Raw genomic sequence first — 16,953 nt, 5'->3', positions numbered from 1 at the left:
TCAGAGAAAGTGACATGGAAATTCGATCTCATATATTCACTTAGATTTTATTATTTACAAGTTAAATTACACAGCAGCTTTACACAGCATGAGATGGAAAGTAAAGGAGGAGAGAGAAGAGGGGAGGAAGCTGGCTCCTGAGGTCTTTGGCCACCTCCACCTCCTCCTCTTGTGCGTAGCAAGTCTTCCGTGCTGCCTCTGCCCCAGTTCCTGATCAGCCCTTGGAACACAGGTGTAAGTTGGGTTCTGGCTCCGACAGCCCCAGAGCCACCAGGGCTCCCACTAGCAGCTTCTTCACGGGCGTTGGGGGTGAGTGTGAAGGCATCAGCTGCAGGGAGAAAGGTTAATGCCAGCTGGTGGGATGTTCTACCCCGTCACCCCACCCCTACCCAGCCCTAGGACTCACTTTGTCTAGGCGATGGCGACAAATGAGGCCGTTGGAATTCAGGTAGAAGGTGGAATAGGCATCATAGGTCCTGGTGAAGGGAGAAAGGCTCACTGAGGGAGAAGGGGACTGGTCCCAAAGTTTAATTCAAGCATTTGTTTAAACTAGTAGTTCCCAAACTTTACTACATATTATATCACCTGGGGATCTTTTAAAAATCCTGAGGTTGTTCCCTGGCCCAATTAAATCAGAATGTCTGGCACCCATATTTTTAAAAGATTCCTGGATGACTCCACTGTGCAACAAAGTTTGGGAACCACTGGTTTGGGCTGAGCCTAAGAATTTCTTGGGATTCTACTCTGTGCCAGAAATTTACCAGGTACTTTACCTAAGGTTGTGAGGCACCACTTACGAGACGGGAATTTTCATCTGTTCAATAAGTATTTGACTACCTACTATGTGCCAGGTAATGTACATGAAGAAACTGAGTTCAGGAGTTCAGAAGCTTCCTAATATATTCAGAGTCCCTATTTTTTGTTAGATTAAAGTAGACAAAAACAAGATCCTGCCCTCAAGGAGCCTGCAGTCAAGTCAGGGTAGATCCAGGATTGTCTAGAAGCCTAGACCATAGATTCCCAAAAGGGTAAGATTAGGAACTTGTAGTGTGTTTCTTTTCTCGCTTCTCTTACCGGTAAAGCTCTTCCTTGTCACGCTTATAGAAACGCAGAAAGAGTAGGTGGATGGGCAGCCCCACAAGCCGCCAGCGGGCTTGCAGGGTCCAATTCTCAGGGTGGCGGGTCAGCTGCAGAACCTCCAGCCGAAGCTGTGCAAAATAGTTCCAGGCCAGGAAGCGGCAGAGGGTCAGTGACAGGATGTACCATGTCCGGCCTCTGGGAGGAAGGAATGGGAAAGAAATCTCATGACGGCAGAATCAGAAAACCAAACTGGTATCTGACAGTGGGATGGGGAGCAGCAGTGAGAAGCAGCCTGGGACATTCTCTAATGTGTGAAAACAGCATTGGGTCCTTTTCCTCCCCAAGGCCCTACCCATTCGTGGATTCTCACTTGGTACGCATGTTCAGGATCTCATTGATGAATTCCACATCCGATGAGTAGAGAGTGTAGTCGTGGGAGTGAAGGAAGAGACTGGGAAGCTAGGTGGAAGAAGGCATCAGACCAGGAGGAAAGAAAAAATGATCCTATTTCTCAGTTTCCTATATTTAGTGTCTCCTTATTCATGAGTGAAAGGTCATCTCATCCCATGTTTAACTTCCCTAATCCAAACTGAGAAGCATCTTTTCCTTGGGAAATGTTTATATTTCTATGCCCGTCTCATGGTTCCCAGAAATAATCCAGTTGACTGACTCCCTATTTTTAAGAATCACCTACATCCCTTCCCATTTCGGACAAAGGCCACTTCTGAACTGACTTACCTCTTGTCTCAGTCTCTCATACATGACAGCCAGGTGCTCCTCCATACTCGGATCTCCTGATGGAGTGGCCGGGGAAGAGTGGGCAGTCCCAGAGGCTTGGAAAGGTATCAAAGCCCCAGGACAGGGGCAGGGAGGTCCCTCAAATAGGCTCCTAAGCCCATCCAGGCAGCCGCTGTGTAACTCGGGTCCTGGTCCCTCCTCCCCCTTTCCTGGGGGGAGAACCACCCATGGTGAGGTGAGGGCTTGGACCTGAGGGAGAGGTAGTGGGGGAGCTCGGGGAAGCAGCCGGGTGGGAGGGCTTGGGGGTGGGGGAGACCAGAAAAGAGGCAGAGATGGAGAAGTGGTTGTCATGGAGTGAGGCCAAAGAGGTGGGAATGGTAGGGCCCGTGGAGAAAGCTGGTCCTAAGGAGGAAGAACAAAAGGGAAAAAGATAAGAATCCAGCTGCCTAATGCCCTGCCATCCAAACTGCCCATTAACACGCATCCAGTCCCACCTGCTCCTTCTGACAGGAGAGATGGAACTACTAGAGGGAAAATTCATCTCCATCTCTACTTAAAACACGAGGAAACACTTTCCTGTGACAAAAGTACAAATACCTCCCCCAAACATTAGCAAATACTTTTAGGTTTGTTTAAGATTCCAAACCCGTTTGCGGGCAGGTCTGCCTCTCTCACAGCAAGAATCATAAGAGTGCATATTTGAAGAATGAACAAATGAATGAATAAGTTACAGGTCTTCTTGTACTGTGGCCTCTAACACAATTCCACGAGTGTGTGAAGCAGAGGTTATATAGAGAAAAGAACATCCAACTGGAACTAGGAGACTTTTGAGTTCCAATTCTATCATGTAACCTTAGGCACTATCTCATTCCTTCAGCCTGAGGGAATGTCCTCCTATAAACGAGGACGATGAAACCACACTGAGTTACTATGAGGACTATATGAGATAATAACTGTAAATAAAACTTTGCGACCTGTTAAGCAGTAAGCTCATCACTCGGGCTCCTCTAATGACACGAAAAGGCCCGGGAGACTGTTAAAGGCTGGACCTCGTGCCCCTGGTTTACTGATGTCGAAACTGCGATGAGGGAGAGGTCACCCAAAGCCAGGCCTGACCCGAGTCCCTGAGTTTCCAACGAACCCCCCCGAGGGGTCTCATTATCGGGAGAGCGGGCGGACCGCGCGGGTACCTCTGTCCCCGACGGTGTCCCGGAGGCGCCGTCTCCGCCGGGGGCGTGGCCATCTTGCCCGCCCGGGCACAGGGGCCCGAACAGGGTCCACCCGGGCCGGCCTTCCCGCCGGGACCGCTATCCGGGTGCAAGATGCGCGGGCTGCAGAGCGCGGCCCGCAGGTCTGTCTGGTCGGCTCCCGGGAGGCGCCGCGAACTTCTCCGCCCCCTGCCCTTCAAATCACCTCCAGGCACAGGTAACCGCGGAAACGCGGGCGAAATGCGGACGCGCCCCACCGCCCCCGCTTCCAGCCCGCCTGCCCCCGCAGGCCCGGGAGACCGACGTCCCGTGCTCTACAGGGCTGGCGGCGCCGCCCTCGGATCCCCACGACCCCTAACCCGTAAACGCGCCGCCCCGCACAGGTGGGAAGGAGCGGTGGGACGTCACTGCGCCTGCGCGAAACGGGGCGCGCGCTCCGCCCCACACGCCGACTCTGGGGAGGGTCTCTCCCCGCCCCCTCTCCTCCCCTCCCGCTTCCCCTCTGCTCTCACCTGGGGACGAGCTTGGTAGGCACGGAGGCAGGGGCCGAGGCGCCGGGCCGCCCCCCGGCTGGGCTGGTACATGATCTTCCGGGAATGGAGAGAGCACCTCCCGTGTCCGGCCTCCTCACAGGGGTGAGCGTGCCCCGGAGCCGGCTTCTTGAAGGGGAAAAGAGGGGGGGGTGAAGGGCTGAGGGGAGGGAAACGGAGATGTTGCGCGCTTGCGCACTGCGGCGGGTTCCAGGGAGGCGGTGAGGCGCTGGGTCTGCAGTAAGTGCGCCTGCGCTCGCCGGATCAGAGGCTGCCTTAGAGCGCTTGCGCAGTAAATTAGCGGCCTCGAGTACTGCTCTCACCTGTGGCGCTTGCGCAAAAGTGGGCGAGGATGGGGCTGAACGGGGCGCGCGAAGAGTGACGGGTGGGATTGAAATAATGACAGTCGCGGTTTTCAGTTACTCTTGTGATAAAAATAAATACTTTATTGCTGTGGTTAAAAATAAGATACAAATGACTTGGCACTGATAAGAAAGCCTGTCGAATGAATGAATGAATGAATACATCCATTGTGAGGGCGGGCTTTGGCTAGGTCCTGTGTGAGAGAGAAATAATACTGGCTTTGAAGGTGTGAGAGGGGGCTGTGGTCACCAAGGCCTGGTGCTGCGACGTTCCTGCAAGTTTCGAATGAACCTGGTGTTGAACATATCCCCACCCATTGTCCAGGACTGGGCTGGTGGAGCCTGGGCCTGTGGAGGAACTGTGTGCATGGGTTCCTCCCCAGACCCATGCTGTGACAAGACCTGCTCCTCACTGGCAGACCTAGTAGGTGGGAGATGGAGAGTGGGTTACAGGGGTACTAAAGGGAGAATTAAAATCACAGCTTCTTAAAGGGCTGACTGGCTCTTGTGTAGAGGACGTATGATGGGGTATGAGGTTGGAACCATTAGTGCTATGTCCAAACCTGAAACCCCTCAGAGACTGCCAAAGGGAAGCACTCGAGTCGAACCTATGGGGAAAGAGGCTTGTAGGGTGTTAGGTGGAAGGCTTTGTGGGAGGAGCTGGTGTCCAGTTCAGAGAGTGAGATTTAGGAGGAGGAAGTAGCTGAGAGTGATGCTAGGAAAGGAGTCAGAGGTGGTGCGAGGCTGGTAGGGGAGGGGTCAGACCTCACCTATTCTCTGTTTCCTGCTCCCCCTGCTTCAGTTCTTGGTTGCCTGTGGAAATACCAGGCATGTGCGTGGGAAGGCTGGAGTAGGTAGTGAACATGGCCTACTTGATTTGAGGATAAGGAGATGAATAACTTACCTGTATTGGGGGATGAGGAATTCAACCGCCCATGGCGGCTATAGCTGCAGCTTTGGGCTACCAGCCCTGGGGGAGTCCTGCTGTAGAAGAAATGTGAGATGATGGGGAAAAGGCTACAGGATGAAAGATGAGTGGGTATGGAGGAATCAGAGGAGAATAATAAAAGGAACAGCACAGGAACAGAGAGAGGGGTAATTATCATTCCTATGGGATTTTAATCTAAGTTGTGCCCCAGAAAAGGGAAGGGAGCTCATTTTATACCCCAAGATTTTCTGAAGCAGTCCTGACTTGCTGCTTTATTATGCCTAGTTGAGGTAATGTGTTAAAAGTAAGGCCAAATGTGCTCCAAATCATGTCATAAAAACAAATTCAGGGGAATTCCTTGGCGGTCCAGTGGTTAGGACTCCATGCTTCCACTGCAGGGGGCACAGGTTCAATCTCTGGTTGGGGCCTGGTCGGGGAACTAAGATCCCACAAGCCGCGTGGTTCGGCCAAAAACAAACACACACACACATAACCAGATTCACATATATGCAAAAAAATATTTTTTTGTTGGACCAGGTGCCCTGATGTTTGGTTTGGAAAACATGATTACCTTAATTTTAGGATACCTCAGCCAGAGGGAAATAGGGAGTGGTAAGGCTGAATTTAGGAAAAGGACTGTCTTGAGAAAGAGATCCAAGGGTTTAGTGAGGGAGAGGCCAGGAAATCAGCGGGAAGACGAATTCAGGAAACAATTAGGGGACTGTTATCAGGAGGCAATTAGTGGATCCCAGAGATGTTAGTAAATCTTAACATCTCAGCAAGGGCTGGCCTGGGTAAAGGGTAGAAGTGACTAGGGAGAGCTAGAGGTTTCTGGAGAGAATGGAGGAGTAGATATAGAAGGCTACACAGAGGGATCCAGCGACTACATGAGAGGAGACAATCCGCAGAAGATCCCACAATGAAGATGGGGGCAGGCAGACACCAGATCCTGCAAGAGGAGCTCTAAGACTCCTTGCTGGAAGATCTGCAGATCTCAGAGGTGAGGGAGAGAGAGGGACAGAGGTGCTGAGATCCCAGGAAAATAAGGGGTGACGCACAAACGAGGCTGAGACCTTAAGGTTTGTTTGGTGTTTTTTTTTTTTTTCTTTTGTAGTTTTTATCATTGAAAATGTCCATTTAAAAAACACAAAAGAATTCACACTTTATTCAGACAACACTGAGAGGGAGAAGAAAAAGGAATGAGTCAGAAGAGAGGGAGATCCTGCTCCCAAGGATTTCGGGGAATACAGTAGGGGTATCTGAACTAGCACACATCCAGAGGGTAGGGAGGGGGAAGGATGTTCTATACCCTGGGTATGGAGCAGGGAAGAAGGTTCTTGCTATGGAGGAAAGAAGAAAGGAAGGCCAGAGGAGGAGTTCCCCCATCATCTCAAGACAATCTCACAAGACAGGAATCTATCAGCATCTAGCGACCGAGCAGCGATGGCTGTGAGAGAGTATTCCAGGAGCTAATAGAGCCTTGAGACTCAGGATTAGCTTCTGAAACTTGGCTAAGAGTGATCCTAGGGTGCTTGCTGGGATCTACTGCCAAGAAACAAACTCCCTCACAGAACCTGGACCCAGGGGAAGTGGTGGTGTCTGTAGAAGTGTGGTGAGTCTAGAGCCTCAAAGCAGACATCAGCTCGGGGGTCCCCTGACAGATACACATACACACAACATGTGGAAATTAAGAGTTTGGCAATGTTGAGTGGATCCCTTGGGGAGCTGGTAAGTCCCTGTCCTACCTGACTGGACTGCTCTGAAGCAGAGCTCATCACTGGCTGGCGTCAGCAGGCTGATAGGGTAGCTGTGGTCGGTAGCACGAAGCAGTATTAGAGCTACCAGGAGACAGTGTAGTGGGACTATAGGATTCATTCCATGGACAAGACTCTTCAAAAGGTTTCCCTGGTAGAGGAGGCCCTTGGACCTTCCATGGTGTTCTAGAATCTGACTGCAAGCAAGACTATGCTTCTCTGGATAATTAGTAGGAGCCGCCCAACCAAGAAGTCTGGCAGCAAATAGGCTGTCTGTGGGAGAGTGTTCAGAGCCCGAGTTAGGAGAGAGGGGGTGCTTTCTATGGTAAGAAAAGCTACAAAGCATTAGGCCATCTGGGACCCTGACAACCCAGTTGTCCGAGAAAGGGGAAGAGGAAATCCTCTGGGCTCTGTCAGGTTCCCCTGGATGCTGGGGGCTACAATGGAAGATCCGGTCTGGGGTTCTCAGGGAGGGGGTCTCTGCCCTTGCCAGGTCTCCCAGGGAGGGGAGGGGCTTAGCTGTCTGTCAGTATCGACTCTCATCAGAGCGGGGAAGGGAGCTGTGGAAGGATGTTATGGACAGGAGGAGGGGAGAGGGGAAGCGGGGAGGGGGGGAGAGAAAAACAGAAAGAGAAGTCAGAGTTGAAGAGAAAGCTGGGGAGAGAAAAAAAGGAGAGGCCCACCCTCTGCCTGCCGGGATGGGCTCTTGCCACACAAGGCACTGACCCAGGGCTGGTGGCTCCCCAAACTGTGTCAGAGATCCTGCCCCTTCCCAGGAAATGTTAAACCATGATTTCCCCAATCTTAGAGGCTCAGTCACCCACCCAACGGATCTGTGTTCTTCCTGCGCTTCCTCCCAGCTCTCACTTAAACTAGAGTCCCTAGACTCTACATAAAGTCCTATTCTGCTCCTTCACTGTAATTTATTTCCAGACCACTCCCATAAATATTTTCCAATATATTCTTCTCGAAAGGTTTCAGGACGCTCCAGTCTTCCTGTCCTATTGCTTCATGTCTCTGATGGATTTGCACTGCCCTCTGCCATTTCTAACACCCTGTCTGACAGTTGTGACATTCCCTAACCCTCCAGCTCCTATTACCTGGTGCGGCGACGCTGGGCTGGGCTGCCGCCTGGGTCAGTAGCAAGCAGAAGGCGGGCGGTGGGGTGCGGGGGGCAGAGGCGCAGGGAACGCAGCAGCTCCTGCTCTGGCACGAAGGGGCGGAGGGGACCCCGTTCTGGCGAGTTTCCCAGGCTGCTGGAGCGTGGGGGTGGGTGGGCTGGAGCTGTAGCACGGCGAGGGGCCCTGTTCAAGGGCCAGGGAGGCTCCACGGCTACCTTCAGAACTGGGGAGAGGGAGAAAAAAGAACAAGACAGAGAAGAAAAAGGAAAGGGAAGAGAGTCACGACAGCAAAGATTAGAGTAGAAAAAAGAAATCAGAGCCTTTAGAGAGAACAAATCTTTCCCCTGGGTTAAGGCCCCCCCCCAGGCCCAGACCCCGACCCCCTACCCCAGTCTTACATTCTCGGTCACTAGAGGAGTATGGCTTTATGTCTCCCTCTGCTCTCTTGGGTGGCAGCTTCCTTGCTGGAGCTGGCAGTGGAGAGGACACAGGCAAGGTAAGCATTAGGAGGCATACTGTGCACCCCTTCACTACCCCCACGACCCCAAACCTCTGATCCCTGACACCACAGTTTCTCCAGGGAAAGGAGACTTCAGCTCCACCGCAGAAGCAGCTCTGTGGCACTGCCATCACACCAAAAGGGAATTCGGGGGGAAGGCTGGAGCATTTTGAGGAGAGCCAGAAGGAGTAGGCTGAATGCAGAGTTGGGGGGAAAGATCTGGGGAGACTGTGGGGCCTGGGAGACACAAGGGCAGCCAAGGGAGGCAAGCTCTTACTGTCAGTGGGCGCTGTCAGGCCCCCCTGGGATTCTGGGGCAGTGGAATGGTCCCAGCTGGGCCACCGAGGACCCCAGGTCCCTCTAGACGAGATGGACAAAGCCCTTGGTTAATCAGGAATTGCTTTGGAGAGGTCAGGGGAGGCTGGGGTGGGGCAGAACCTCCCCTTCCAGAGCAAAGATAGAAAGAGATTTACGTTTTATAAGGTGAAAAAAAGGATGAGGTAAAAACACAGACACCTGGAAAGGAGTTACCAGACAGAGTAAATGGGAGGCTAACGGACTGTCCCAGCCCTGCCTCCAGCCTCCTCACTTCTCCACTTGCCCCTCCTTTTCCCTCTCAAGAGCTTCTTTCTCCATCATGCGTGGCAAATGAGACTGCCCAGCGGATCCACTTAAACTTTAGGGTCCCTCCCGTGTGGACCTGGTCCTCACCGTCCCTGTTGGCTCTCTCTCCCTCTCACAGCTTTGGTCAGCAGGAGCTAGATGGTGGAAGCCTTGGAAAGCAGAGCCGGTCACGGATATGAACTGCCTCTCCGTGCCTGACATTGGTAGATGCTAATCACTGGTGACAGATTGCTGTCTGGGTGGTGGTCACTCTGTTTCCTGGCCACGGAGGAGGTGAGAGAGCTAGCCACAGAGCCAGCTCCTTCAGGAAAGGGCCCTTCTGTGCAAGTGCGCACAGCACGGCCAGCAGAAGGCTGTGCCCCTCAGCCTTGAGAAGGAGGAAGGGGTGGGGCTCAGCCCGGCAGGGAGCATGTGTGTGGATGAGGATGGAATGCGGAACCTGGGCAGCATTTCAGTACCTCCTAGGTATGGTTTCTCCAGATCAATTTCATTATTTGGTTGGAAATGTTATAAATTCTGAGTGTCATCTTCTAAAACTAGTATTTAAGCTTTGGACCATTCATGTCACTATTCTATGACTGGAAATGGAAGGGCTGACTGCACTTGCCTGTCCCTCACTGGCTGACAGAAGCCTGAGGAGTTTATGAAGGAACATGACTCTGGCCTATTTTGATGGGCCTGAAGCAGCAAGAGGCTCCATCAATGTCAACTGTCAAACAGGCTCCTAATGAGCTTGCTTAGTTGAAAGTCTTGCCAAGTATAAATACACTGAGCTCCCATGAGAGCAGAGGATACGGGTAATGTCTGCTGGGGACTTGGGTTGCTTTAGAATTCTCCCAAACTGCCCACAGATTGCCCTGAGCTCCCAGTGGCCTCCAGAGTGACTAGCCATCACAGCACTACAGATCCACCCATTCAATGCAGCTTTACCAGCGGGCATAGGATCGACCGCAGCAGCACAAGAGTGTCGAGTTGCCCTCAGAGAGGTAGCAGGGGGCCCTGTGAGGAAGGAAGCGGTGGTGCCCCTCAGTGAGGGGTCCGGTGGGACCAAGAATCCACCTCCTTCCTTCCCCTCACCCCAACTGCTTGACCAACACACACAAGGTGAGAAAACTTACGATGTTGATGGGCAAAGAATCCTTCAAAGATCACGAAGTTGTTCACCTGTAAGATGAAACAAGCAAAATATATTTGTCCATTCAGCCACTCAGCACATACTTGCGTATAGAACCCTGTGCTAGAAAAACCACAGTGAGAGGAACGAAAGCCAGCCTTCCTGTCCTTGTTGACAGACTCAGTCAAAATCTCAGACCCTGACAAGCTGATCCTAAAGTTGAGTTGCAGAGGACCTCGAATAGCCAAAATAATCTTCAAGATTAACAAAGGAATAACAAATTTGGGGAGGATTCACACTTCCTGATTTCAAACCTTACTACAAAGCTACAGTAATCAAAATAGTGTGGTAGAGGCACAGGATAAACATACAGACCAATGGAATGAATAGAGTTCAGAAATAAACCCATGTGTCTATGGTCAATTGATTTTCAATAAAGGTGCCAAGACCATTCAATAGGGAAAGTATAACTTCTTCAACAACTGGTGTTTGGATAACTGAGTATCTACATGCAAGATAATTAATTTGGACCAAAAAATAGCTAAAAATGGATCAAACAGCTAAATGTAAGAGCTAACACTATGAAACTCTTAGAAGGAAACATTGAGGAAAATCTTTATGACTTTGGACATGGTTTCTTAAATATGACACCAAAAGCATAAGCAACAAAAGGAAAAAATAAATTACACTTCATCAAAAGTAAAAACTTCTGTGTGTCAAAAGACACTATCAAGAAAATGAAAAGCGGGGCTTCCCTGGTGGTGCAGTGGTTGAGAGTCTGCCTGCAGATGCAGGGGACAGGGGTTCGTGCCCTGGTCTGGGAGGATCCCACATGCCGCGGAGCGGCTGGGCCCGTGAGCCGTGGCCGCTGAGCCTGCGCGTCTGGAGACTGTGCTCCGCAATAGGAGAGGCCACAACAGTGAGAGGCCCGTGTACCGCAAAAAAAAAAAAAGAAAAGAAAACCCACAGAATAGGAGGAAATATTTGCAAATCATATATCTAATAAGGGTACTGTATCCAGAACATAAAGAACTCTTCCAGAACAAACAGACAAAAAACATAATTTAAAAAATGGGCATAGGGCTTCCCTGGTGGCACAGTGGTTAAGAATCCACCTGCCAATGCAGCAGACGTGGGTTTGAGTCCTGGTCCAGGAAGATCCCACATGCCACGGAGCAACTAAGCCCATGCGCCACAACTACGGGGCCTGCGCTCTAGAGCCCACAAGCCACAACTACTGAGCCCGTGTGCCACAACTACTGAAGCTCGTGTGCCTAGAGCCCATGCTCCACAACAAGAGAAGCCACCACAATGAGAAGCCTATGCACCGCAACGAAGAGTAGTCCCCGCTCACTGCAACTAGAGAAAGCCGCATGCAGCAACCAAAGACCTAGTGCAACCAAAAATAAAATAATTAATTTTAAAAAAAGGGCACAGACTTGAGTAAACATTTCTCCAAAGAAGATATACAAATGGCCAATAAGCACTTGAAAAGATGCTCAACATCATTAGTCATTAGGGAAATGCAAATCAAAACACAAAGAGATACAACTTCACAACCATCATTATGGCTATTATAAAAAGAAAAAAGAAAAAGAAATTTTGGTGAGGATGTCAAGATACCAGAGCTACCACACACTGCTGATGGAGATGCAAAATGTTGCAGTCACTGTGGAAAAACCGTTTCTCAGTTCCTCAAAGAGTTAAACACAGGATTACCATATGACCCAGCAATTCTACTCTTAGGTATATACCCAGGAAAACTGGAAATATATGTGCTTGGAGACATGGCTTGCCCAAAGTCTAGTAGCTACAAGTGGCAGAACTGGGTCTCAAATCCCAGACTCCTGATTCTAGTTGAGACATTTCAGCCAGGAATACAGTGTAGTCATTAGAGGGGGCTATGGGTTCAAATTCAAGCTCTACCATTTAGTAGCTGTGCAAACTTGGTCAAGTCACTAATCTGTATAAACCCAAAATGGGGTCAATAATGGCAACTACCTCAAAGAAATGTGCAAGGATCAACAGAGATAATGCATGTAGATACCACATAGAACTCATGAAACATCAGTTGTTATTGGGTTGGCCAAAAAGTTCGTTTGGGTTTTCCAGACGGATGTTACAGAAAAACTGGAATGAACTCTTTGGCCAACCCAATATTATTTACACTCTTTACTGCCCTGCTCTTACATGTTACCTGGGTAATGCATTTGATGCTGGATACTGTGTTTCTTCCATTGCTCTCTGCTGCCTCTTAATGGAAAAATGATGTCCTACTCTGGGAGCACATTCTAAGGAGACCCTGTCTATCTCCTGCCTTCACCCTGCTGTAATATCTACCAGCCCACCCACCCTCATCCTCCCCCAACAAGCACATGCCCAGCACTCCAGCCAAACAAAACTGCTTGCAGTGCCCTGAGAGGTAGATTAATCTCTCTCTGACTCTGCTCGTGCTGGTTCCTACATGAAAAGCACCTTAGCCTGCCCACTTCTGTCCACCTGATGAACACCTTTCAAGATTAAGTCAAGCCTAACTCACTTTATGCCCCCTCTGTAAGCACACCAATTAATCATGTTACAAGGGACTAACTATCCGTGCTCCTACCCAAGGCTCGCTTGTCAACCCAATCCCAAGCCCACTCAACAACACTGCTTCAGCAATTCTTCCCACTTACTCTGACATCATCAGATTTTCTCTCTACTGAGTCATTCTTATGCTGTTCATTTTTATGCAACTGAAAAGAATCAACCCTCTCTTGATCCATATCCCCCTCTAGCTCTTGCTCTATTTCTGTTCACATTAAAGCAGCATTTAAAAGAGTGGCCTAGGGCTTCCCTGGTGGCGCGGTGGTTGAGAGTCTGCCTGCCGATGCAGGGGACATGCGTTCGTGCCCCGGTCCGGGAGGATCCCACATGCCGCGGAGCGGCTGGGCCCGTGAGCCATGGCCGCTGAGCCTGCACGTCCGGAGCCTGTGCTCCGCAACGGGAGAGGCCACAACAGTGAGAGGCCCGCGTACCGCAAAAAAAAAAAAAAAAAAAAAAAAGAGTAGCCTATTCTTGCTGCCTCCAGTTCTGAGCTTCTCAATCTCCTAAAGCCACTCCATCCAGGCTTCCACCCACCAGTGTGCTGAAACCGCTTGTCAGGAACACCAGTGGCTTCAGGCAGCTAAATCCAATGGTCACTTCTCAGACCTCTTCTTACCTTACTGATCAGTAGCATTTGACTCAATAAGCCATTCCTTCCTTTTGCAAACACTTTCTTCACTGGCCTTGCAGGTCACTTTACTTCTAAGTTTGCATCTACTTCACTAGTCACTCCTCAGCTGCATTTGCTGCTTCTTCTCCTTCCTGACTTTCCAAGAGTGCCCAAGGGCTCAAGTCCTTGGACCACTTCTTTACAGATACTCACTCCATGGCGGTTTCATCCTGTCTCACTGCTTTCAGTACCCTACGTGTGGTGAAAACTCTCCACCCCGAACCTCTTCTCTGAACTCCAGGGAAGTAACCAACCTGGACTCATCACGGACATCTCCAATTAACATATTCAAGATGGACTCCTACTATTTTCCCTCAAAGCTGCTCCACCTTCCATCAGTTAATGCAATGCCATCCTTCCAAGTGCTCAGGCCAACAACTTGGGGATCACCCTTAACTCCCTCTTTTTTCTTCACAAACAATCTATCAAGAAAAATTATTTGCTTTAACTTCAAAATACCTAAAATCTGACCACTCCTTACCATCTCTACTGCTACCATTTTAGACTGAGCCACCACCATTTTCCAGCAGGATTGTTGCTTCCTAACTTGCTTGTACCCTCACCCCTCTACTACCTATGCTTAATAGGCAAAGTGCTCTGGTTTAAAGTAAGTCACATCATATTCTCCCTCTGCTCAAACCCCTTTGATGGCTCTCCTTTTCTCACTTAAAGGCCAAAGTCTTTGCAATAGCCTATAGAGTCCTAAATGTCTTTCCTCCCCCATTACTGCTCTGATCTGATCTCATCTACCACACTCCCCCCTCACTCATGCTGCTCTAGGCACACCAGCCAATTTTCCAGGCGCACTCCCACCTCATGGCCTTTGCACTAGCCATTCCCTTTGCCTGGGATGCTCCCCCTCCAGATATTACTTAGCTCATAGTCTCACTTCTTTAAGTTACTGCTCAAGTGACACTTTCTCAGTGAGGCCTTTCCTGCGTATCCCATTTAAACCTGCAGTCCCACACACTCCCATCCTCACATGGCACTCCCAAGCCTTCTTACTTGCTCTCATTTTCCTAGAGCATTTATCATCAATCATAGTATATACTTGTTTATGTTTGTCTGTCTCCCCAAGTAGAATATAAGCTCCGTGACAACAGAGACTTTTATCTGTTTCATTGAATAAAGTGTTTCTAGAGCCCAGAACAGGGCCAGGTACTCTAATAAATATATGTTGAATGAATGGACAGCATTAGCACCATTATATTGCATCTACTTATAAACAAACCACCTTCCTCAAAATAGACCAAATCTCCCTGAGGACAGGGAATGTATATTATTCTGAGCACTTACTAAACCTTGATAGACTGGGTAATGGTCTATGTGAAAACAAGGAGATGAAAATGAGCTGACTATGTTTGGGGCATAAACAGATTTTTGGGTGTACACAACAGCCCATGATGAAGAATAAAAAAAAATAGATGAGAGGGCTTCCCTGGTGGTGCAGTGGTTAAGAATCCGCCTGCCAATGCAGGGGACACGGGTTCGAGCCCAGTAAGATCCTACATGCCACAGAGCAACTAAGCCCGTGCACCACAACTACTGAGCCTGCACTCCAGAGCCTGTGAGCCACAATTCATGAAGCCCTGGTACCTAGAGCCCATGCTCTGAAACAAGAGAAGCCACCGCAATGAGAAGCCCGAGCACCACAATGAACAGAAGCCCCCACTCACTGCAACTAGAGAAAGCCCACGCGCAGCAACAAAGACTCAACACACCCAAAAATAAATAAATAATTTAAAAAAAAATAGATGAGAGTGAAATAGCTGCAGGATGAGAGATCGTACCCTGCCCCCCCAGAACTTAGCTGTATAAAATAAGTCCTATATAATGGGGAATAAGGAGTGCTTGGAAGGTGCCACTTGTTTGCCCATAAAAAAATAATAAATTCAGTGGGAATGCTCAGTGGGGTCTACTCTCTGAAACCTCTAACCTGTGGGACTGTGGTCTCCAGGTTGTAGTGTTTATTCAGGAACTTCAGCAGCTTCTGTGAGGGTCGGTCAATAGCCAGTTGGTGTGGTTCAACTCGCTCCTTCTGCAGGGAACAGGAGACTCAGGGTAGGAGCAGGCATGAGGAAAGCAGGCCAACAGGAACCCAGTCACCTGGGAAGGATATGGGAACATGGGGGGTGGGAGGGTGGGAAGCAGGGCCTCTGGAAGGACTCAGGACAAGGGGCCTTTGATCTCCATTTTGGATGAACTCGTGAAGAGATAAGTAATACCTGCAACATACACTGGAAGAGTTCTCGTCCATGGCCATGGCGTTGAAGTGACTCATGGATGTAAAAGTCCAAGATGCAAAGTGGTTCTACCTCATTGTGAGCCTCACGGTCATCCTAAGAGGTAAAAGAACAAGAAAGATCGTCTAGGACCCAGACATCATGGCCACCTTCCAATCTCCAGCACTTCTGTTCTCAGGAGCCAAGGCATATGAACTTTCAGTTTCCAATGACACTCACCAGTACAAAGAGTTTCTTATATCCAACTTTAAGGAAGCCAACAATGGCTCCTTTCCCAGCCCTGTAGGTTGGGGAAAATAACAATAATGAGCAGCTATCTGGAAGAGGTAGAGTCAAAACAGGGAGAGGGAGGAATGAAGTATAGGGTAGAACGGTATTTGGCACTCACAGTCGAGCTGAAGTATCTTTGAGTATATACATAACGTGGCGGTTACTCTGCATCCTTGATGCACTGGTGATGGGAGCAGGAAGATGCTGGGCCTGCCAGGAATTTGAAGACAGACTTTCTACAAGTCCCTTCCACAGGACCCAGGCCTCCCTTACCAACTGTCCCCAGAGAGGCCTCCCTTTACTCCATGTAGACTCCCCATTACCTTAGCAGAAGCCTTGCCCAGTTCATCTACAATGGTCATAATTTGCTGCTGCAGATCAACACTACAGAAAGAGAGGAGATCAAGAGTCAGATACTCACTGAATTAGAGGGTCCTGGGCACTCACTCCCTGGGAATCTGGGCGATAACAGCAACCCCAGTTCAGTACTTCAGGCCCTCTGCCTTTACCTTGGAATCTTCCAACCTGATTTCCCACCCCACTCTTCTGGAACCCAAACTTTTACCACACCTCCTTTCAGTGTGGTACACTCCCTCCTCCCTTTAAGTTATTGTGGGGAAGCAGGAAGGGCAGGTCAACCACATCCTTTGGTTGGGACCACCATAGGGCCAAGGAATGAAAGGTGACAGATTCAAGCCCCAATCAACCCCACTAGTTCTAGGATCAAAGGTCACCAAAAAGCCGAGCCAGGACATCAAAAGGAGCAGACATTAGTCAGTGAGAAGGGGGCGTGGTGCCTGGACCAGGTTTCGAGAGGAACCGGGAGAGAAGGGCCGTGGGGCAGGTTTGAGATGTCACCGGGCCGGCGTTGTGGTTCCGGGTCGGCGGGCCGGTGGCCGTAGGTGCTGGTCTAGCACCGTGATCCGCTCCGGGAGCAGCGCGTCCACATCGAACGGGAACTCCATGGCCCATTGTGCGCGACCGGACCCGCCCCACGCGACGTCACTTCCGCCCCTCCGCCACCGCCCCGCCCACCGCAATCGTTACTTCCCCTGCCGCGCCCCCGGGTCCCTAGGGGGTCGCCCCCCCCCACCACCGCCCTCCACCACCACCGCCCCCCACCCACCACCTGCCAGCATCCCGGCACCCGGCCCAGAGACCCCGTTCTTTTTGCCAGACCAGCTGTCACTTAGCAACGCCACTCATTTCATCCGCGCCTCGCATGG

General features: G+C 50.3%; 2 protein-coding genes across 9 annotated transcripts; both read right to left on the bottom strand.

The window, feature by feature from the left end:
• Positions 1–28: 28 nt before the first annotated feature.
• C10H6orf136 (chromosome 10 C6orf136 homolog) lies at positions 29–3,753 on the bottom strand. The gene is given in 9 exon segments (XM_060109956.1): positions 29–328; positions 407–476; positions 1,075–1,275; positions 1,451–1,539; positions 1,819–2,220; positions 3,009–3,202; positions 3,205–3,297; positions 3,300–3,426; positions 3,428–3,753. Coding segments are annotated over 9 exon segments (1,473 nt in total). The 5' UTR covers positions 3,611–3,753; the 3' UTR covers positions 29–214.
• Positions 3,754–3,995: 242 nt separating this feature from the next.
• Positions 3,996–16,692, bottom strand: ATAT1 (alpha tubulin acetyltransferase 1). 8 transcript variants are annotated; one of them, XM_060110566.1, is made up of 13 exons: positions 16,586–16,692; positions 16,051–16,111; positions 15,846–15,937; positions 15,677–15,737; positions 15,440–15,553; positions 15,151–15,252; positions 9,963–10,008; positions 9,775–9,843; positions 8,120–8,191; positions 7,701–7,944; positions 4,823–4,902; positions 4,689–4,731; positions 3,996–4,191 (listed from the first exon to the last, which is right to left on the bottom strand). In XM_060110566.1, the coding sequence occupies exons 1-13, from the start codon at positions 16,690–16,692 to the stop codon at positions 4,014–4,016; spliced, it is 1,269 nt and encodes a 422-aa protein (XP_059966549.1). In that variant the 3' UTR covers positions 3,996–4,013. The 8 variants fall into 8 exon arrangements, with proteins under 8 accessions (XP_059966549.1, XP_059966552.1, XP_059966553.1 ...); XM_060110569.1 differs by having other exon boundaries at positions 16,531–16,609; XM_060110570.1 differs by lacking the exon at positions 16,586–16,692 and adding an exon at positions 16,497–16,568.
• Between the last annotated feature and the right edge of the window lie 261 nt (positions 16,693–16,953).

This window comes from Mesoplodon densirostris, chromosome 10 (assembly GCF_025265405.1).
Source record: "Mesoplodon densirostris isolate mMesDen1 chromosome 10, mMesDen1 primary haplotype, whole genome shotgun sequence".
Taxonomy (NCBI): Eukaryota; Metazoa; Chordata; class Mammalia; order Artiodactyla; family Ziphiidae; genus Mesoplodon; species Mesoplodon densirostris.
The sequence above is the reverse complement of the archived record's forward strand: the minus strand, read 5'-3'. Positions and strand labels throughout refer to the sequence as shown.

What these genes read in the sequence shown, in the direction of transcription:
- ATAT1 (XM_060110566.1), bottom strand. Translation starts at nt 16,692, where the DNA reads ATGGAGTTCCCGTTCGATGTGGACGCGCTGCTCCCGGAGCGGATCACG. An exon ending in TGGGCAAGGCTTCTGCTAAG is followed by an intron (nt 15,938 to 16,050) that starts GTAATGGGGAGT and finishes AATTCCTGGCAG; the next exon opens with GCCCAGCATCTTCCTGCTCC. An exon ending in ATAAGAAACTCTTTGTACTG is followed by an intron (nt 15,554 to 15,676) that starts GTGAGTGTCATT and finishes TTTACCTCTTAG; the next exon opens with GATGACCGTGAGGCTCACAA.